Consider the following 23,599-nt stretch of genomic DNA (forward strand, 5'->3'; position numbering starts at 1 on the left):
TCCCCACCATGTTCTCCTATAAATGCCTTGATATCACAGCTATAAGGCTTTTTAGGACAATTAACAAAATGTTTATCAATAAGCTGTTTAATTTTGTTTCCAACACTTATGTAAGCAGAAGTTTCTCTTTTTAAGTAACCCTACTAAAATGCTGTGAAATTAATGTTCTGCCAAGGCATTAAAAGCATTTTTTAGTCTCCCTGATTCAAAACCACTAATCTGGAGAAAGTTATTTAAGCTATCTGTGGCTCGATTTCCTCACCTATAGAACAGCAGCAAAATGCTTACTTCACAGGTTGCTGTAAAAATCTAAAACAAAGAGAGTAAGTGCTAAAAAATAACAATAACAGAAATTCTTATCGTACACTTTTCATAAAAATGGCAGTATTATTGTATTTTAAGGCCTGCATGAGACAAAAAGCTACACAACTATTTTTGACAACTTTTTACTAATATCTGAAACAGTAAAGTCAAGAAAAATGTTTGGAACTATTTACAGCTAGAATGGCTGCAAATGAATGCATTCTCTTCTGTTCCAAACAGTGTAAGACTAGTCCATTTAAAAGTAAAACCACTCTGATATAAGGTGACTGATTCATAGTGGGGTAGAGAGGGGGAGCATGGGAGAAATAGATGAACTCTAGATAGGGCAGAGGGGTTTGGGAGGGGAAGGGGGTGGGAAGGGGGTTAGCAATGATGGTGGAATGTGATGGACACCATTATCCAAAGTACACGTATGAAGACACAAATTGTTGTGAACATATTTTATATACAACCAGAGGTATGAAAATTGTGCTCTATATGTGTAATATGAATTGTAATGCATTCTGCTGTCATTTGTGACCTCTATAAGCTATAGATTATGAGAAACAATTATTTCATGCTTTAACTACCAAATGATACAGAAAGACTATTTTTCTCATGTTTTTTAAGAACAAATAGCTAGGTCGGGCTTGGTGGCGCATACCTATGATCCCAGGAGCTCAGGAGGCTGAGGAAGAAGGATCAAGAGTTCAAAGCCAGCCTTGGCAACTTAATGAGGCCCTGAGCAATTTAGTGAGATCCTGTCTCTAAATAAAATACAAAATAGGGCTGGGGATGTGGCTCAGTGGTAGAGTGCCCCAATGCCACTGAATTAAAAAATAATAATAATAACAAATAGCTAAAAATGTAGCTTCCAGAATGAAGTCAATGCATGCTTTAAGTCAACAGGCAAAAAGCCATGAGCATATTTACAGCTGTGAATGCACAGACATGTGCAGACGCCGTACAGGCCTGAGACCGATCCTCTCCTACAAATCCTTCTATATAAGGATGCAAACGTGCTTCTGCTCTGTTCCTAATTTTCACCGTACTCATTTTTTTCTCATCTTCTTTTCATTGCCATCAACATCAACCTCATCAACTCATCAAAAAACACTATTAATACCTGAGCTGGGAACCACGTCGCGCAGCATACAAAGTGCACTGAGCTTCCAGATTAAACAAGTAATTATACAAATGCCCTTTAGTGCACATTTACCAGCATAAAATCTGCATGAGGGGAAAATAGCCAAGTAAGCCAAAGTTATACGTTTCTAAACACAAACACATCACCTGAGTTAAAAAGAAGAGGCTTAATGAAAATAAACAGAGCTTTAAAAGAGAGATTTAAAGCCTAAATGCAGCTTAAGACAAGTTGTGACTTTACGATATCGCATAAGAGCGGCTGCACACACCTTCTCGGACAGGAAGGGACCCTCTTTGGTGCCACGTTGAGATAATCCTCTGTCTTTAAGAAATATTTTTTAAGTGGGGGGAAAAAAGTATTTCTACAAACATAAAAATCCTAAGCACTTTCTGTGTTGTGTTCTTTCATTGTATTTAACTTCACTGTTCTAGGAACAGAACTGTGGTTTTTAAAAAATGGAAAGAGAATGTACTGAAATCCTGAAATATCTAACCTCTGCAGAATGTTCAAGTGCAGCCTAGTGGTCCGAAAGGTTTCCTACCTAAGATGCCCCCCTCCTCCCCCTACATCACCAGCACAGCCAAATTCTTGTATGGCCCTGCACAGCCAGACAGACTGATTAGAAAGATAACAAACAATACTACATAAAGATTAGCAAAAGATAATATATTAAGGATACCATGTAGATTGTCCCAGACACCAAAACTTTAATGTTTGCATTTTCTTTATCCTGAAGTTTTATGATGAGTAAATGGACAATTTTTATGATGCTTTTTCTGTTGGAATTTTTTTTCCCCCAGGCTGGAGATGGAACCCAGGGCTTTATGCATGCTAGGCAAGGGCTCCACCACTGAGCTGTATCCCCAGCCCCCTTATAATGCTTTTTGAAGTAATGAGTACACCCACTGGACTAACAACTCTGCTTATGCATGTGCTTCAAATACCTGCATTCTAGGTTCTCACCAGAGACTATAATAAATTCGTCACCATTTTAAAGAAATCTGGGAAGGTGTTCCATTTTGTGTGTGTGTGTGTGTGTGTGTGTGTGTGTGTGCCAAAATGCCGACGTGTGTATGTGTGCACACACGTTCAGAACTGTTACCCTTGTAATTTAAAAACTTCCCTAAACCACAATAATATATGCTTAAGAGAGACCTGAAAAATTAAAGCTCCTTCAAGCTGAACAAAGCTGCAGTTGTTCTGAAAGAATTCTGAGCATTGTTTTCATGGTTTATTAGTAATTGTGATTTTTTAAAAAATTATTAATAAACTTCTTGGTTAATTAGTGAATGTGATTTCTAGGTTTATTCATCATTCACATTTTTCTTCAGAATGAGATTGGACATCTAAGAACTTCCAGAAAGATCCTGGTGGAATCACAGAATTGGAGGAAGGTAGGATGAATCTTCAAGAGAATGGGATGAGGTTAGGGAAACTGGGGAAAGAGAGCAGAGGATGGAGGATCATTCCTGTCTCTTCTATTTTACCCTTTTTCTCCATTCTCATATGCCCTTTCACTTTGACCTTGGATAATACATGTCAACCATCACCTCTTGCCCAGCTTGGTAAAGCCACAGATTTGGCACCTGCCTCCCTCTCTCTGGGTAGAGCAGCTTCTAAAGACAGAGTTCAGTAAAAGATGGTAAATCTCGCTTCTTTAAGTAAGTGAAAGAGAGGAGAATTTCTGGAATTTGGCACTGACATTCATACCATCATTTTAATATAATAGTGCAGCCATTCAGTAGAAAATCAGATTCTCGAATGGATCTTTCCAATCCTGGAGTATTGCCAGAATAACCATTGCTCATTGATTCTTTTTTTTTCCTTTTCCACCCATTCTTGCAGTGCTTATATTTAAATTCTTTCCTTGGATTAAGCCAGACCATTTGAAATATGACCACTTTCTTCCCACAGATTTTGGAGTTTGTGTTAATAGCTCTGAATTATGCTTTCATGCTCTGTCCTAGGTTTCCACTGAAGACTGAAGATCTTGCCATGAACATATTACATAAAATATGGGATTCTATGACTATATACCTAAGTATATACCTAGACATTCTTAAAATGTGATTTTGACTTTAAAAGTTTCTGTTAGGACCTGAGATTCCACATGTCTATAACTAAAAATAACCTACACTGGAATGATGCTCCCCTGTTTTCTAATAAAGGTCACCTCCAGGGAAGGAGGCAGAAAAAGAGAAGGGAGGAGAAAGTACAACTATACCTATAATATTTTATCTTTTATTTAAAAACTGGCTTGAAACAGATTTTGAAAGATAATAAAATATTTCAGATCCAGAAACTGAGTTATATTTTATACATTACTTTTTGATATATTTGAAATATGGAATTCAAACTAAACATATAAAGAAGCCAGCATACAAAATTCACTAATTTATTTTAAGGAAGTTATTTAAAACACTGTCCTCCACAGCATTCAAGTAATATTGTGAACATAAATCACTTAAGGATTGTTAAAGTGTTTATTTGATTGTAATAGGTTTGGGTGGGGCCTATGATTCCACAGTCTAATGAATTACAAAGTGATAAGGTCCAAGAATCACAATGTGAGTAGCACTTTTTCACAGTATACCACAGGTTCACTTTGTGATGAAAGCACCAAAGAAATTTCTCAAAAGTCTCAACTTAAGGAAAAGTTATGCTTATCCTCAGTAATTGGTTGATTTTTAACTTGCAGATGATATACACCTTATTTCCTTTGTTGCTGCAGCCACTAGGGAGCTCAAAGGCAACCTATCAAAGGTAAAATCTATCTTAGAAATTACTCAATACTGTACGGTACACATTCTTATTCACTAACTCCAATTTTATTTTGCTACTCTTATTTTTCTTTTGTTATAGTTTTAACAACCATATGTCTTTCCATTGCTTCATATGTGTGTGAGTGTGTGTGTGTGTGTGTGTGTGTGTGTGTGTGTTTATAAACTACCTCATATCCTCTCAACAGTGAGGTTTGGCATGTGTAAATTAACACATAACAAGAAGATCACAGTTATGAGGGGCTTCACAGTCTAATGGAGAAAAAAATGTGGAAAATTTAGATGGAGTATGTAGATCCATATAGGATTTGTAGGAGGAACTATCTCTTTCTGCATGAGAGTACTGAAATATTATTGCTACTAGTACCACTCTTCTCACTAATACTCCCAGTCACAGTTATGCTCATGATCACTGTCTACCATGTGCCCAACACTGAGCAGAGTATTCCATTTCCTTTACCCCTTTTATCTTTTATCACACATAATCCCACCTGATAAATCTGTGAGGATTTTATTATCATATTTCTAAGGTCCCGCAAGGTTTCTCATACAGATGTAATCAGGACAGAGCAGCTTTAACTCTGGTGTCGCGGCACCACCAAGATCAGGCCTCCAGGGTCACACAGAAGACTCACAGAAGCCTCATGAGGAGAGAATGCTTGGTCTAAGACTTAAAAGTTCCTGAAGGAAAGTCAAAAGTTTGTAAAGACTGAGTAGGAAAGCAGAAAGAGGAGGAAGGAGTTACTCCAGATGGGGAAATGGTGGGCAAACAGGGAGAAAGGTGGAGAGGCAGAGTCAGTTTAAGACGAGCAGGTTCAGATTAGCAGTCATGAGGACCTTGTGTGATGGTTTAGATATGAGGTGTCCCCAAAAAACTCATGTTTGAGACAATGCAAGAACGTTCAGAGGTGAAATGATTAGATTCCAAGAGTAATGCCCTAATCGGTAAATTAATCCGCTGATAATGGATTAACTGGGTGGTACCTGTAGACGAGTAGGGGATGGCTGGGAGAGGTAGGTCACTGGGACCGTGCCTTTCGAGGGTACATTCTGTCCTCAGGGAGGAGAGCTTCTCTGCCTACTGATTGCACATCCTGAGCTGCTTTCCTTCACCACACTTTTCTCCCATGATGATCTGCCTTACCTGGGGCTCAGAGCTATGGAGTTGGTCTTCTAGGATGGATCTCTCTGGAACCATGAGTGAGGAATAAACTCTAAATTGTTCTTTTCAAGTCTTTTGGTCACAGTGATGAAAAAGTTGACTAAAATACCTTGTTTGGAGGGAGGGGGAGGCAGATGAGGTAGGAGTCACACTTCAAAGAGATTTGTACACCCTGCAGAGAAAGTAGATATTCACCTGTAAACAATGAAGAACTCTAAGAAGACGTCAGCTATGAAGGCAAGAAGATTTGACTCTGTGTTTGAAAGTGTCACTTTCATGATGGTGTGGAAGATGGGCTTCAGGAAAACAAGGAGCGAGGGAGGGAGATGACCAGATGCACTTGCCATAGTTTGGGTGAGTGTCCAGACTGAAGGAAAGGTCAATGGTGTTAAAGAAAAGGTTTTATTTGAAAGGTTTTCAGAAACCAGATTCTTTAAGGCTTAGTATAATTTAAATATGTGGATTGAAAAACAGGGAAAGGACAAGATTGAACATACCATCCATGTTCCTGACTTAAGACACTGTGTGGATAGCAATGAATGACCAGGTGGGACAGGTCAGGGTGAGATGGAAAGATGTCCTGTTTTAAGGTATTATTAGTAGGAACATGAACATGAAAAGAGAGAGCCAAGAGGCATAGATACTGCATCAAGTGCATGTTTGTGGTCACAAAAACTACAGGAATGAAAAGTTCCTCAGTAGGAATGCTTATAAAATGAGAAAGGGGCATAAAGGGGTATTTAAGGGGTATTTAAGGTAAAAGTTGAGAAATAAAGACTTGGAAAAATGCACTGAGAAGGAAGACCAGACTGTAGGAAGAAGATCTGACGGAAATAATACCCCAGGAACCCCATGTGGGGAGGAGAGAAAATTTAATAATGTTCGATATGTTACAAGACCAATGTGATAAAGATTGAAAATACTGATTCTAAAATTATAATGTCTCCTTTAACCTTAAAACAGAGGGATTCAGCAAAGTAACTGGTAGACAGAGTCGGTAGAGATGAAGATCTTGGAGAGAGCAGGGGCAGGCCATACTTTTAAGAATCTTGGTAGAAAAGGGAGCCATCTGGAAGAATCTGCCATGAGAGAGTAAGGCTGGTTAAGAGAGGAAAGGGTCAAAGGCACCTAAGGCAAGTGACAGATCCAGGAGCACTGATAGACATGGAGAAAAAGAAGAGTTAAGGCGAAGATAGTAGTGATTTCTTGAACAAGCAAAAAAAAAAAAAAAAAAAAAAAAAAAAAAAAGGAAGAATTTGGGAGAGATGGAAGGCCAAGTGGTTATTCTAAAAAAGTACAGAGGTGAAGACTTGACCACGAGAGCATGTTCAAGGAATCAAAATCAAAGGTGAGACCACGGGGCTGGGCTGCTTCTGTGGAGTCAAGTTGGAAGTATGAACATCCACAAGGTGGAAAAGCTAGCTCAGCAATTAGTCTCTCTTGAGTTTTCACATAGATGCTGTTATTCCTCAAGATCCCAATGAGCATCGAGGGACAGAGGAAAACTGAGTCACCTGTCAATGTGTTTGTGTGGTAGAAGAGACAAACAAAGGGAAATTTACTAAAGGACACGGGTTTGCTTGAGATTGGAGGTGGAACTGTCTGCAAGGAGGGAGTATGGAGAGGCTAGAAAAATGCTCAGGCTCAGAAGGCTGAGGCAGGAGAATCGTGAGTTCTAAGCCAGCCTCAGCAAGTTAGCAAGGTCCTAAGCAACTCAGTGAGACCCTGTCTCTGAATAAAATACAAAAAAAAGGGGCGGGGCTGGGGATGTGGCTCAGTGATTAAGCATTACTGAGTTCAATCCCCGGTACAAAAAACAAACAAATAAATAAATCTGACCTTTTTCCCAAGGCTGCAGAGAAGGGGAGGTAAAGAAAAAGCAGCATCTGCTCTTTACCATTATGAAGTGGTATCATGGAGGGTGGGATGAAGACAGGAAGTTCTATGAAGTAATTGAGAAATATGCTTGTTAGTATGTGATTTGTCTCAACTTTAAAACCACCCTGCTATAATCTGATTTGTTATTCTGGGGCTAGATCTCTGCAGACTTTTTCTGCCTTGCCTGCTGCTCCCTGCTGAACTCTGACATTAGGGGGCACCAGAGGGAGGCTGGAAGGCTGGTGACTGAGAAGGGACTGAGTCCTCCTGCCTCTCTAGCAGGACCTCAGCAGTGCTGCTTCAACCTGGCCCTGGCTGTGGACTCCAAGGGCAGCAGGTGGCTCCAGTTTTTGGTTTTCCCATACTCCCAGTCTGGCCTTATGGTTTCGATTCAGAAGCTTCAGCCCAGTCAATGTCACCTCCTTTGAGGTCTGATTTCACCCCTGCAGGGCTATTCCACCAAGCTTCTACACTATCATAATCCCAGGTGACTGTGACTTTATTATATAATTGCATTTTTAGCAATGATTTTTCATAAACATAAAAATAACTTGAAAACTTAAACATTTTAAGCCAATAAAAAAGTTCACAGAATATGACCAGCTTTAAAATATTTTCAAAATGTTGCCTCATAAAGAGAAAATCTATAGAAATAAAGCAAATATTTGCAAACCATTCATCCAATGAGGGACTATTATCCAGAACATACAAGGATCTCAACAGCAATAATATCAATAATCAGATTTTAAAACGGACGAAAGACTTAAAGAAACATTTTTCAAAGGAAGACATACAAATGGCCAACAAGTATATGATCATTAGGGAAATACAAATCCAAACCACAATGAAATATTAGAATCAAAAAGATGCAAAGTAAGTGCTGGGATATGGTTGTGCATACCTGTAATCCCATCTACTTCAGAGGCTGAGGCAGGAGAATCAGAAGTTCTAGAACAGCCTAAGCAATTAAGTAAAAGCCTGTCTCTAAATAAATGAAAAACAATAAGGGCTAGGGATGACCAGTGCGGCAGTGCACGCCTGTAATCCCAGTGGCTCTGAAGACTGAGGCAGGAGGATCTCAAGTTCAAAGTCAGTCTCAGCAACAAGTGAGGTGTTAAGCAATTCAGTGAGGCCCTGTCTCTAAGTAAAATTATAAAAAATAGAGCTGGGGATGTGGCTCAGTGGTTGATGTCCTTCTTTGGTACTCAAAATCGGGAGACTAGGAGTGTAACTCAGAATGCCCCTGGGTTCAATCCCCAGAGGAGAAGAAAAAGAAGAGGAAGAAGAGGAGGGAGAAGAAAAGATAAAAGGAGAAAGAGAAGGAGGAGAGGAAGAGGAGGAAGAGGAGGGAAGAAGGAAGAGGAGGAGGAGAAATAAATGTTGGTGATACAGAGAAAGGGGAACTCTAATTCTTTGCATAGTTGGTGGAAATGTAAATTAGTACATCCAGTATTAATAACAGTATATGAATGTTCCTCAAAAAAACTACAAATAGACCTACTATATGATCCATTCATTGCACTATAAGGCATATATCCGAAGAAAATGAAATCATTATGTTTTTTTTAAATACCTGTATTCCCATGCTTATTATGGAACTATTTACTATAACCAAGAAATGGAACCAAGCAAGATGTTTATGAACAGACTATTTTAAAATGTGGCTTATATGCATAATTGAATAATATTCATCCATAAAAAAGAATGAACTTCTGTCTTTTGTGGCAATGTGAATCGAAGAGTAGGATTCCACGATATGCGAAATAAGCCACACACAGAAAGATAGATACCACGTGTTCTCACTCATTTGGGGAAGCTAAAAAAGTCAATTTCACAGAAGAGAGAAACAGAGGTCATAAGACAGTGGTGAGAGGAGGAAAAGAGCAGAATAGAGGTTAGTTAAGGGGTACCAAACCATGGGTAGACATGAAGAATTAATTCTATAGCATAGTAGGGACATTACAGCTTACAGCAATTTATGATATATTTCAAAATATCTAGAAAATTCCAAAGATTCCCAACACATAGAAATGATAAGGAGATGGAAATGTTACCCTTATTTTATTAATACATATTGTATACATTTATAAAATCGCTGTACTGTACCCCATAAATATGTACAAATGTCACTTGGTTAAAAGCTTAAAAAAGAATTCTTAACATGTTGATACTTTGCATTTTTAAAGAGAAATATTAAGAGTTGAAGGCCCTTTAAACCAACCTGAGATCACATTTCTCTCCCTTCCTTCCTCTACAGAGTTAATCAGTATCCTGAAATTAGCACATGTATTTCATATTCCTGGTTTTTGTTATGTAAATATTTACCTATAAACCATATATATGTTTTGGGGTTTTTGAACTTTATGAAACATCATATTTTTATTTTTATAAAAATATTTTATAAAATATTTTATTTATTTTTAAAGAAAGTTTTATGATTATGCCAACTATATTTTCATTTATTAGATTTTCTAGATTTCTAATTCACTTGTCTGGATTAGTTTATAAGTGTCTGTTTTATGATTTCACCACATTTGTTTAGCCAATGATCAATGATGAATATTGAAATTGCTCCATTTGTTCCTACTGGAATAAATATCTTTGTATTTTGCCTTTTATATAAAAGCCAGAGCAGAGAATGTGGCTGATCTTCTAATTACTGTCTCCATTTCCCTAAATGTATTTTTAGAGTAGGTGCACTCTCTTCTTTTCTAGAATGCCAAAATATTCTCTAAGGTTATTGCACCAAATTACATTCACATCAGCAGTACATAAATGTTTCTACTGTGCCACATCCTCATACTTGATATTTTCCAGACTTTTGAAATTTCTGCCAACCCAATAGATGTGAAATAATATCTCATTGTTTAATCCACATTTCATGGTTCTACACATATTTTGTCTGTGTCTTTATTTGTTTTGTTTTGCTATATTAGCCTGCCTCTTCTGTGAAATCCTTGTTCATATCTTTATCTAATTTTCTATTGGGTTGTATTTTTTTCCAAAATTCATTATATATTAAATATTAATTCTTTGATTACTTATACATCTCAAGTATCTGGAAGAATCTTTAATTTTTACTGTTTTGATAGAATCCTTTAATACACTAAAATTATATTATCTTAATGCAATCATATCAAGACTTTTCTTTTTGATACATGCTTTTTGAGCTTAAGAAACACTCTTCTTCATCAAGTTTTTATTTTCTCTGACACTTTCTCTGAAAGATGCAAACTTCTGCTTTTCATATTGACACTTAACTCAGCTAGAATTGTATGGACTTTTTCTCGTATGCCTAAACTACTTATCCTAGTACCATTCTATTGAGTAGTTTATCATCCTTGGAATAGCTCTGCTCTATTCCAAGTCTCCATTTATGAAGGGTTTGTCTGGGGTCTCCCTTCTGGTGTATCCATCCATCCCCCATTTCAGAAACACTTCATCTTGGTCACTATAGACTTTTGGCACCATGCCTTCCTTATTCTTCTTCTCTAGAAATTGTTTTGGTTATTTTTTGTTTTTTTCTCTCCCATATGAATTAATGATACCAGTACCTTAAGCAGTGCATATATACATACTCATGTACAGAAGGGCTAGGATTAATAATAGAATTTTATTATGTATAGGCTGATGCATCTGTACATGTATTTCAGCATGTTATGTAAAAATTATACACATCTAAAGGAATATGTATACATTAATTATGATAGATATTTAGTCTTATAAATTTATCTTCAAAAATAGTTATGTTCAAAATTGTGTATATGATATGATTGCTTATATAATTCTGATTACAAGATTATGAAGTGTATAGAATCATGTTTTTATTTGTATATATTTGGTTTTGTTAGAATGCATTTATATTTTAGTAGTCATAAAATATAGGTGTGTATATAAGTATAAATAAATAAATGTTTTGCATATTGTGACCAACAGATGTTTTCTAATAAAATTTTTATGTATATAATTATGCATATGTGTATGTAAAAAAACAAAGGGGCTGGGGATGTGGCTCAAGCGGTAGCGCGCTCGCCTGGCATGCGTGCGGCCCGGGTTCGAGCCTCAGCACCACATACCAACAAAGATGTTGTGTCCGCCGAGAACTAAAAAATAAATATTAAAAATTCTCTCTCTCTCTCTCTAAAAAAAAAAAAATCTTTTCACAAGCCCTTACTAGAATTTTGAATTAAATTGAATATTTAAGTTCCCAAACAGAGATGGTCCCATCTCATTCTCCAAACAAATCCAAAAGGTATCTTAGCTATTATTCTATATATATATATATGTATGTTTAGGAACTTGTCCAACATTATAGGGCAGGACTGGGATAAGACACTAGATTCCTAAGTGGCACTGAATTTTGTGTTGAGTTTTTCTATCAACAGCAACTCACAGGCCATGGTATGGACCTGCTTAATGTTTAGGTGATTTTAATTATAAGAGGCAAAAAAGAAGAAGTACACTATAAATAGAGGGGGAAAAAAGACTAGTACTTTCTTTACCTGAACTGCAGTCTCTTTTCTAGTCCTGATCTCTCTTCCCTTCAGCTTGTCAAGTCTTTTATTTACATAAAATGGGGCTTTATTACACAGGTCAGAGCAGAGAGGGAACTGGCTTCCCCCCTCCTGCCCTGTGTTTTGAGTTAACTTGTGTGCGGTTCTGGGATAACAACATAAAATTCTTGAAATGGACTCTGCTACTGTTTTTGGAAGATAGGCTTAGAAATATTTAAAGAATTTCCGTTTCAGAAACAGCTCCATAGAATGAATTCAAAAAAAATGAATATCCAATTATGAACAGAAGATGACCAAGAAAGGAAAGATTCTTAAAAGATTGCTATTTTAAGTATTTTACTTAGTTGAAATCTCTTCTAACGACAATTTGAAGATTTTTGTGTTTTTCACAAAGATGTCTTTAAAACTAGGCCCAGATTTTACTTTGCTTCAATTTTAATTTTAAGCTCAAACACGACCCTAGCTAAAATTTATTTTAAAGAGAAATAATTTGGGGGAAAAATCTATTAAAATAATAAAGTTTCCAATCAAACTATTAACTGTAAAATGTTAAAAAAAGAAATTAATTTAATTCCATTGACTTAACCCACTCAAAACTTTAATAGAATATCATGCCTTGTGGTATTAAAAGGTGTTAATTAATTTGATTTTCTAATTATATTTTGTTTACTTTCATCTGTGAATCATTGCTCTTTAAAACTGTATGATCTTTTGTTGAAACAGAAAACAAATCTTGCAAAGATATTATTGTTACTGCTGTTAACTAAAATAGTTTGTAATTTGAAAGTTAGGTAGGAATTATTATTATATAAATGTGTGTCAACCAAAAAGACAAATGACTAAAGAATTACCTGTTCTCCTCACCACCTCCTCCCTTAAATAGAACCCTAGGTTCACTGTGTGGGAACACTTCCAAGAGGAAAAATTCATTCTACTAAACATCTCTCACAGTAAGTAGCTATTGGTACCTCAGGACAGATTGAAGAAAAAGAAAGAGAAACAGGAAAAGGGGCAGACAGTTGGATTAGACTGCACTGTGTATATTAGTGATGGGTAGACTTCAAAAGACTTAGAGGTTCATTTTGGACAGGTGCCCAGAGATTCACAGGCTTACCCAAAACCTTCCATAACTTATGATTTTAAAATTGAGCTAGAATTCTTTTGAGACCAGACTTTTAGTCTTCAGTCATATTCCACACTCATGGTCCTAAAAATAAATGCAAGCTCTGAAATTCTAAACTTTCTGATCCCGGAAAAATGAAGTACTTGTTTTAAATAGATAACTTAAAAAAAACTACTATGTTTTGAAGTTTTCAGATAAAACTACAAAATATGTTTTGCCTAAAAGAGACAGAAACTTCTTAAAAATATATACCTGATATTGGAGTCCCATTTTAAATGATGTTGACAATAAAGCTTTTGAACAGATTTTTAGGAACAGGTGAAATCTTCATTTGAATTCTAATTCACCCATAAAGATTGGTAATGCTAGGTCCCCTACTAGCGTGAATCCTTATCCACTGATACCTGGTAAGTAGCAGCTGGGGAGACAGGCTGTCAGAAAGATCTCTATCAATACAGATCTGCAGACCTGTAGAGATGAGAGAACCCTTCTGGAAGAGGCAGAAAGGAATTCGTCTGTCACTCTGACTGCAGGGTCTTCTTTTAACCGAACACAGTGAGAGTTATCCTACAAGGAATATTATCATACTTTGGTTTAATTATCATGTGTCTAATTAAGTGTGTCTCTCAAATGTCTCCTATCAGATTTATTATTACTAACAGAGCCTGCTCTGAAGATTACTTTTTCAAGGGTTTGAAAATGATTTTTCGGTACAAAGCATCAATTTCTGATATCAACTATGGAACAAAATAAACTATTTCTCTGTCTGTGAATATGATTCTAAGCAAAGCATGGTTTGACTCTACTCTAGAAAAGAAGACATGGGACATGGACTGAATAAGCAGGAATGAAACAGACAAAATCGTTTTTAGCATGTTCACCACAAGAATCCCCCTGAACAGAAGTTACACAGTGGTCATGGGAACGACTATTTTCATGTCTTCATTTATGAATGCAGAGCTTCCTATATTTTATATCAGATAGTAGGTGCTCCAATATCTAATCACTGTGAGATTGCATAAGGCTTTCTACTAGATATGAATAACAATGACTTTCCCGTAGCAAGGAGTGCTGCATCGGAGACAAATAAATTTACAAATTATTATATGTACAGTTTTACTTGGCATTTGATAAATTTCAAGGGCTTTTAAGCAGTAATACAGAATAACTAGCTATATTGATAGGTCCAAAGTTTCTCAATATCTGAGAAGCTATTATATTATTTTGATGTCAGTGTGCATTGTACTTGAAAATGTACAGTTCCTGTCCAAATAGCAGTAGCTTATTTAGAACCACATGCTTTGCTCTAATAAAAGTGTAAAAATTAGTAACAGTTGTTCCATCTCAATCGCATGCTGAAAGCAGATCCTGGACAGATATGAAATCTGGAATAAGATCTACATCTCTTTATAGTTCTCTTCTAGGATTTTTCCAAAGCACAGCTCATTGGATATTTCAAACCATTTCTAACAAAGACAACACTTGTAATTTGAACTATTTTGTATCATTTTGTTCATACTTCTTAAGCTTCTCCATTCACTCTTCTTTTACTACTTAATTGATTTTTTTAGTTTTCTTAACAATACAATTAATACTATAAAATGTAAGTCAAAATCAATGCCATCTACTAACTCTACTAATTATTAGTGATGAATACTAAAAGAGGAACAAGAATAGCAAGCAGAAATTCATTCCATTGCTATCTAAATTGAAGGTATAATTTAAATACTTTTCTTCCCCATTTTCCTAGATCAATTCATATTTAATAACAAAATGAATAGATTTGAGCTTCATGTTCTATCTTCTAACCTAGCTTTAGACACTATGACTGACTGAGAGTTAATGTGAAAAGTGAATAACAGACAAAAAATAAAAGCTATAAACTTATCCAAACTATTGAGAAAAATGATACCTTGCATTCAAGATATTCATTCACATGTTAGTTAATCATTTCTGAAACATCTACTATGTTCAGTGTTTACCTTAGGAATCTACTATGGGAAAATGTAATTGAACGTGCATGCACATTAAAATAATAAAGGTAAGCAAAAGAGTCATCTTTTAAACTGTGTTATTCTAAAACCATGAAATAAGTAGTGCATTTGGTATTTGTCTGCAGTGAAAAAATATTTTGAGAGTGTTAACACATGTCCAAATTCATTGTTTTCATGCCCCACTGCCTAATTTGACACAAACAAGCTTCTATGTTCTTCAATAAAGGAAAAGGGGATTTGAGATGCATTTGATGAATTACAAAAGAGTAAACAATTAGAACCTCATACTTTTATCCCAAAAGCCTCAAATCAAGCCATGTCATAGTCTATATTTGTTTTAATTTATGGGATACATAATATATTCATCAGTGCATATCTTTGAATTTTTTTCCTAAAAAAGAAAAGACCACCATATTGAAATAATCAGTAGAAAAGTATTGGAAACTACACCCCTTACATCAGTATTCAATTTAATGAACAACTTTCAAAAATCACAGGTACAACATCCTTATTAAAGAACATAACCATATAAACTGCTTTGGAAATTGGGTATTGACATGTTCATGATTTCTTACCTCTATATATTTAAATTAAGACTTCAATAAATAAACCAGTAAATGCATTTATTATTAAAAAGAAATTTCTTTAAAAATTCAAATCTTAACTTATTAAAAAATATAATAAAAGACTTTTTTGTACTTTAGTATGCAAGAATTAGATTGCTTGACCTCTCTTTTAATGACTTAATTAGCTGTACTAAAGCCCAGCTGGGCCTCTGCTGACAACATAGCTAGATATTTCAATCAAGCAGTGTTATGGAGAATAAGTAATAAATGCTACCTTGTCGCCATACAGTCCCAAACCATAGTGCATGCTAGTAATGCTAAATTTGATCAGTATGCCTCATATTTCAATTAGTCGTGGTCTGAATCCCTAAAACTGTGTAATGTGTATGAATTCCTGATATCAGATACAGAGCCACAGGCTCCCACAGTTAGAAGCCATTGAGTTTGCTTTTATTAGTAGCCAATTAATGGCAAAAATCTGCATCGCTTTTAAAATTTATAACCCTCTCTTCCAGCTGCATCCACGGCTCCTGCTATACTGTATACAATCAGATCTATATCACTGTCGCAAGCCAAACAGCTGCAAACTGTATTCTGTCCACAGGAGTAAAAAATCCTTTCATACAGAAGCTTTTTTTAACCTCTTAGAAGTTCTTTTCAAAGCGCAGCAGCACTGGTCACTTTTCGACAATGAGCGATTTAATACAGAAAGAAAGAAATCTACACCAAGGTAACCTCTTGGGATGTGCTAGGTTTTCAAACGGAGTGAAACCCTACCACTCCGGCACCACACAAGGGCAAGCAAAGCCACTTCTCCTGACCAAGGCTAAGAAAATACAAACATATAAAACCTGACCCTCATGCAAAGTTAACCCATTGAAGCCTACTTAGTCATTAAAACCAAGTGGTATTACACCAGTTTAATATTAAGTAGCTTACACGAAATTTTGGTATTCAAATTTGTATGCCTGAACCTTAGATGCTTGCCTAATAAAACATCTGTGGAGATCACATTCCCCATCAAGAGGCAGTTTATTGCATACCTCAAGATTTTGAGACATTATTTTTAGGAGCCAGACTCCTTCTGACATATGATAAGACAGGAAATTTAGATGTGATCAGATTTAGTAACAAAGCATAATTGCTTTATGTATTGCTAATGCTGCACTTTCAAGATTATTAAGGGAACAGTTCAGCCTTATGGTATTATATAGCTTAAGTTACCTTATACATATTATTCTATAAAGCCTGAAATATGTTGCTATCTGTTCATCAAAATCTTATAGGAGAAATAAAGTACAGAGTCTCTTCATTTGGTCCTCTAGAGAACAGTAAATTTAAAAATACACATCCCATATGTTGACATCTAGAAATATTTATTTATTCTTCTATTTAAGTAACATATGGCCTAACAGATAATTTACCTGGAAAAGGAGTGTGAAAAAATATTCACCAACTCTAATACATGGCAATAAAATGTAGTACTAGGATAATACAAACTGCTGCCATGGTTATTTAAAAGACAATAAAATCCTATTTTACAAAATTCAACTGCTAATAACCAGCATTCTTTTGGACAGCTTAAATACTGCAGTAAGACTCATAATGCCACTGTGAAATCATAAGCTAGTACTTCAAAGGTGTTGTATCTGTTACAAATTTAATCTTCACTGCTTTGTCACAACTGATTTCATCCCAGAGGCTTGGAGATGCAGCATAACAACATTCTTGTTGTCCTAGACAACCTGAACCAAACTGTTAAATACCTGTCTGATGCCCGAGAATGATTATCATAGTATTGCCTGTGGAATCTCCAATCACCACCCTGAAAATGTGCAATTAGTCCGTTCTAGTTAATAGAAGGGGAAAAGTATGCTGTACAATGTTGACAAATTGCAGACATTTTAATGATAGAGACAGAAACACTGTGCTCTAGTGTATGAATGGCACAGTATTGTGTTCATGGTATTTAAAATACTATTCTTTCTATAATACTTTTTTTTCTTTTTTATTGATTGTTCAAAACATTACAGAGCTCATGATATATCGTCTTTCATACATTAGACTCAATTGGGTTTTGAACTCCCATTTTTACCCCAAATACAAATTGCAGAATCACAACTGTTACATACTCACATTATTACATAATGGCATATTAGTGACTGTTGTATTCTGCTACCTTTCCTATCCCCTACTATCCCCCCTCCCCTCCCCTCCCCTCCCATCTTCCCTCTCTACCTCCTCTGCTGTTGTTCAATTCTCTCCCCTTCCCCCCCCCCTTGCCCCTCATAACCTCTTATAATTTTGTGTATCATTGAAGGTCTCCTACCATTTCCATATGCTTTCCCTTTCTATAATACTTTATATGCATACATTTCACAATTATATAATAAAGTTCATATACATTTGAATCTCATGTGATTTTTTTTAAATATTTCATGAAGAATCATGGATCTTAAAAAACCAGTATCCAGTGATTTCCAATCAAATACTGAATGTCTTTGTTTTTGAAATATCAGGTACCTGTAAAGCAAACATCTCCCACTTCCTCCCAGGTATACATGGAACGGTGCTCAGTAGGAGCAGGGGGCAGTGATGTGAACAACTACACAGACTTCTGTTCATGAAGTTGCTAAGACAAGGGGCTAGGGGAGCAGGGCATAGGAGTTTAATTATAAAACATGTTAAATTTGACTCATCAGGGTCATTATGAAAATTTATAACTTTCAAAGGAGAATTTCAGGTCTATCTACGAGCACAGGATTTAGTATTTATGTTCTGTCAGTAGAAGTGTGTACATGAGGACCTGTCCCCATGACAATGCTGCGTTGTTGTTACTGGACAAGCCAGTATTTTGTACTAGAAACCTTTTAAAATTGCTGATCCATTGCCTTCTCATTGAGCATCTTAGCCACATCATCAATCTGTATTGTTTAAATAATATTAGAAAATATCTCTCAATGAATATTTAATTACCAAGTACTATCATTTAAATCTACCAACCAAGAAAAATAAATGCATAGGGAATTATATTTATTATAGTTCTCGAGAAACTACTGAGAATTCCAAAGTTCTGACTAAAGATCACTCTCTGTATGGAATACAGACCCTTATTACAACATTTATGCTATACATGGAATAAATATGATCTGTATATCTTCAATGGATTCAACGGCTTAAGTGATGGTATGAGATAACTTCAAAAAAAAATAAGAGAATAGTTTTGTTTATATTAATACCCTGAATAAAATATAAATGAATAGTAGTTAACATATATGAAAACTCAGTTTACTGACAAATTAAGGAAAAACAGAATGTACAGATGATAAATATTCTACCTATATAATAAAAAATCACATTGTTTTGAGATTTCTTATTCCTATTGATATGCCACTTAAAATGATTTAATTTGAAACAAAAATGATGCAATTTAAACACATCTTTAACTGGCATGGGAGTAACACTATTAAACATATATTAAGTTGCCTGTATGCAATTCGCACTTGTGACTTTTCTCTGCCATTCATGAATTATGCAATTATCCCTAACTCATGGAAATGAAAGTGCATTAACTGCCCACTGTCATGTATTGTCTCTTTCTATGTCCTTGTGCACACATTTCCACAGTTCATTATTCATGGATGCATCTACGCAAGTGTAAATGTACACATATAATATGGAAATAGTCACATATGGATAAATAGCAAGTAGATACTTGTTTGTGAAGATATATATATATTTGTTCCAAATAGCAAAATTTAACTAGGAACACCTCTATCCTTGTTGTGGATGCCACATGGTAAACAAAACAGATGTCATCATTTTAAAGCAATAGCGGGAGTTCTTCACACATGAAGAGAAGATGTTGGTCTATAAGCCAGAAATCATGCCCTTTTATCTTAAACCCCTTTTCCTAGCTTTTTTCCCCATTAAAAAGAAAAATACCCCTTTCAGCATTGATTAATATTTCACTAGAACACAATTCAGAAAATATTGTATCTGTGTTCCTCATCATTACCTTTTTTTCAAGCATGTTGATATAGTTATAATGAAAACAATTCATTCCTAAAAACAATGATTGAAAATAAAAATTGTGGGAGAAATAAAAATTTGGTGTTTTCTTCACTGCCTATTATGGTCATGTGAGTTATTCCAACTTTGAATTAAATACCCTGACAATCTGCTGCTAGTGAGATATATTTTTCAGAGAGGTTCTCTGATTTTAGTCTAGGAAGCACTAGAAATCGCTCATGTGCAATGACTTGTGATATAGGGAATAGTGAGGACTCTTCCTGATTTACATTAGTTCCAACATAAACAGAATTGGCCCCATTGAATAATTCTTTCTAATTAAATAGAATGAATTCTTATCAAATATATCCAGGTTTTTAATTTGTGCATAATAAAGTATTTTTAATGTTGCTTTAGGCAATAAAAGCAGGATTTAATGATTTAAGAAGGAAAAGTAAAATATTTTGTAGCACAGATTTTAATTTTACTGTATATAATCAAATGCCATGTTCAGAATTTCTTATGAAGGCTATTTTAGCAAGATAACCCATTCAATGTAAACCATACCTACATAAAATTAATTGGAGCATTTTAAATAGAAAAACAATTATTTGAAAATTATCTATGCACAAATTCTTTGCTAAGTATTATTGAAAATTAAAATTGAAATAATGGGGGTTTGTGGAGCGATTTTATAAGTAAACAAGTTTATTATATACTTAGGATATACTGAGGGTCACACCACATGCAATATTTTGATGAAAAATACTTTTCATGATTATATGTGCATCTCTGATTTTTTTTCAAAATGAAGTAAAAATCAACAATCTTTGTTATGCCTTCATATTTAGAAGAATATTAAATATTTTCAGTCAGTTAAGTTACATTTTGAATTCTGCTGCATTTCTCAATTTACAAGTAAATTTCATGATTCTCAGATATTATAGATATTGATACAACATAAGAGTTCTATAAGGCTTAATTAGAGCATGACTGAAAAGCTAAAAAGAAAATGTCAGAAAGTACAGCTCTATTCAAAATTGGAAAGACAATAAAAATAAACAGGTGGAAATATTCTACATTTTAAGATGCATTAGTAGGAAATACTGTTCTTTCTAGGAGAAACTATTTAAAAGGTTGTTTCTGCTGAAGTATAACAGAAATAAAATGTGTTAATCCCTAACACAATATAATTTTTATGCTTGTAAGTTGTAATTCACAGAAATATTTCTGCCAAGGCAATAAATATACCCAAGAACAATTTAGGATAAACATAAGTTTTCATTACTATACAGTGTATTCACTGCCACCATAAATAAGGTGTGACCAGCAGAAGGCACTGTTACAATAAATATATACATACAGCTGCTCATTTACAAACTGGTTGGAAATTCTAACAAGTTTTACAAACTTTACACAGCACAAATATTCTTTTCATGTAGACATTAAGTTATAAATTTGTCCTGTAATTGCAAAGAAAAAACTCATTGCATAACTCCTTTTTGTGTCATTTTTATTTGGATTGCAGCCCATTTACAATTTTATTACCCTCATTTTTAACTTACTTAATTCATAAAAGAATTATGTGGTCACACTTACCATCTTTAACACTGCATTTAAGGAATGTTGCTCTCTTGAGAAAAGACTCAGACTGCTGAAGTTAGACATAGATTCGTATAGAGCCTGCTTCCAAAGCAGCTTCTAGTTTCATTCTTATTAACCTTTCGAGGTTTGATCATAATTTGCTAGAGCATGCAGGCATGGTCTTTTAATGGAACTGCTTAGATGTACGAAAACACCTCTAATTAAATCTCTGTCAAACATACCCCTAACAATGTTGTTTAGTTTGTGTTCGTATACAAAATCTCTTGAATGCCTCTCCAAGTTTACAAAATCCATGTTAAAGGAGCCAGCATTGCAAAAAAATGTTACGGCATATGTTTGGATTTTTGTATTTCAGAGTCCTGACTACTTTATCTGAATTACAGATTTAGAGCTTTGTTATGTGTGATAGTTATGATAATATGATCACTAAAGGCACAGAGACAGGGAGACTCAAATCCCTTTGAAAATCCCTTTCTCTATTTCCTACAGCTGCTGCGGCAGTTTAATATCTGATAGAATGATGAAAAAGAACAGGCCGAACTCCAGTTTTAATAAAAATTTTAACAGGTCTACATATAGTTATGAAAAATGTTATTTGCAATGCCGATTTTTAATAAAATTTTCTTAAACCAAAGAAAAAATCCCCCAGGGGAACCTGATATGAATGTATTTTTCATATGTACTATTTAAGGCTCTTTAAAGGTTATGAAAGTGACTGATAAAATAAGTTCTATTCTATACAACACAAACCTGAATGCACTTGTACTTTTGCATTTTAATCAAATAAATAAGCAAAGCTTTCATTTTGTATATTGGATCAGAAACAAATATTATCATATTGCATAGTCAATTTTCATTGTTAGCAATAAAATTTCATATTATTAAATAATGGCATTTTTAAACAATTCAAAGCACTGCTAACATACACATCAAAGAGTTCTACAATCTGCGAATGCATGCATCATGCTAAGAAATACTATATTTTCATAAAACTGAAATTTTGCTCCCTGTGTTTTATGAACTTGAGAAATGACATGGAATGTGAAAACATTTGTTTTCACAAGAGAAAAATAAATATGTTAGGTATGATGGATGAAATATAATTTAATCCAAGAACTTCAGAACTTCTGAAGAGTCTCTATAAAATAGAACATACTAAATGGAAGGTCTCACATGCAGTGGCCTGGGAGAGTGCCCTGCACTGTAAATACTGTTCATCATGATAACACTAACCTGAGAAACAGGGACAATAAGCTTAGCCCCAAAAGTGTCTCTCTCCACAGAAAATAGAAGCAAGTATTTATAGGTAAAGCAGGCAGAAGTTTCAATTTACCTTTCTGACCTGTACCAATTGCAAAACCAGGAGGCTTTTAACTACCAAAATGCTGAGCACAAACAAGGGGTTCACTTTTAATCTTTAAATTGCGTGGACTGGCATTATCACCAGCAAAGCCCTGGTGTTGTATGCAAGCACTGATTGTCTAGCAGTACTGTCCTTGTTATTATTTCTAAAACCTTTTAAGTTCTAAGGAAGACTTTTTAATACCGTACACCATGTAAAATATATTAACATTTATTAAAAGAACTCGATAGACTTTTAGAATTAAAACTAGCTACACTAATACTAGATAACCATTCTATTCTTTACAGAGGGGCGGGCAAACCGTAGCTATAAAGCACAGTCTTTATTTTATCCCTAAATAAATATTCACTTTTGAAAACATTAAATGTATTATGCAATGAAATGAGGAAAGTAAAGCATAGCCCACCTCATTACTTTCTCTGAGAATTGCAAGGTTGGAATATTGAGCCATCTTCTAAACCTTGTGGTTCTCCATGATTCCTAACTCAGAATTGACAGCAGTTAGTTCATACCATATTTATAATCCCACTATGTAACATTTCTAAAAAGCTGGATTTACATTTCTAGAACCAAATCAAATTTGCTTATCTGTTTACTTGATATTTTCCTGTATTTTTAGTTAAAGAACATTTTTTTTTAATGGGGTGAGGTGGGGGTTAGTGACCTTAATCAGGGGATTTGAAAAAAAAAATTGGTGGAATCAAGGTAACAAGAATGAATGAAAGAATAATTTATTGCTGTGACCATTTCCCTCCTTGATTTTTGTATTGGGATTACAGTGGATTATCCCCAATCAAATACTATTTATCAGATCCTTATAGATAACCATGATAAGTAATAAGAATAGGAGAATAACTTTCTGAGATCATATCAGAAGTGTAAATGTAAGCATTTAATTACAAAAGCTATAAGCAGACAAAAAATATGAGAAAAAAACACAGATCACTAAAATAAAGCTTTGACATTAAGTTCATCTTTAATTTTCTACATCAAGAATTTTTATGCCATTATAAGAAAGATATGTGATGTTAAATAAGAGAGCTTTCAAATTATAAAACAAATTACAAGATGCTAGTTTAAATGTTAATTAAAGGAATTTCTCATTTTAAAAAATTATAATAATTTATAAAATAAAAATTGAGGATCATTCCAT

At 34.7% G+C, this 23,599-nt stretch overlaps 1 protein-coding gene across 11 annotated transcripts in view; it reads left to right on the top strand.

The window, feature by feature from the left end:
- LOC308655106 (uncharacterized protein) overlaps positions 1 to 23,599 on the top strand; it is a 413,636-nt gene that overhangs the window by 212,451 nt on the left and 177,586 nt on the right. For 3 of the 11 annotated variants that reach the window (XR_014023381.1, XM_081304927.1, XM_081304926.1), the window contains one exon: positions 2,782 to 2,844. The exons of 1 other annotated variant lie outside the window; for it this stretch is intronic. Coding sequence is in view for 5 of the 10 variants with exons in the window: in XM_081304927.1 (XP_081161053.1) it covers positions 2,782 to 2,844 (63 nt within the window). In the remaining 5 variants the exon portion in view is untranslated. 7 more of the 11 variants (XR_014023382.1, XR_014023387.1, XR_014023384.1 and 4 more) reach the window with 4 other exon arrangements.

Source organism: Spermophilus citellus (assembly GCF_964194105.1).
Source record: "Spermophilus citellus genome assembly, chromosome: 8".
Classification (NCBI taxonomy): Eukaryota; Metazoa; Chordata; class Mammalia; order Rodentia; family Sciuridae; genus Spermophilus; species Spermophilus citellus.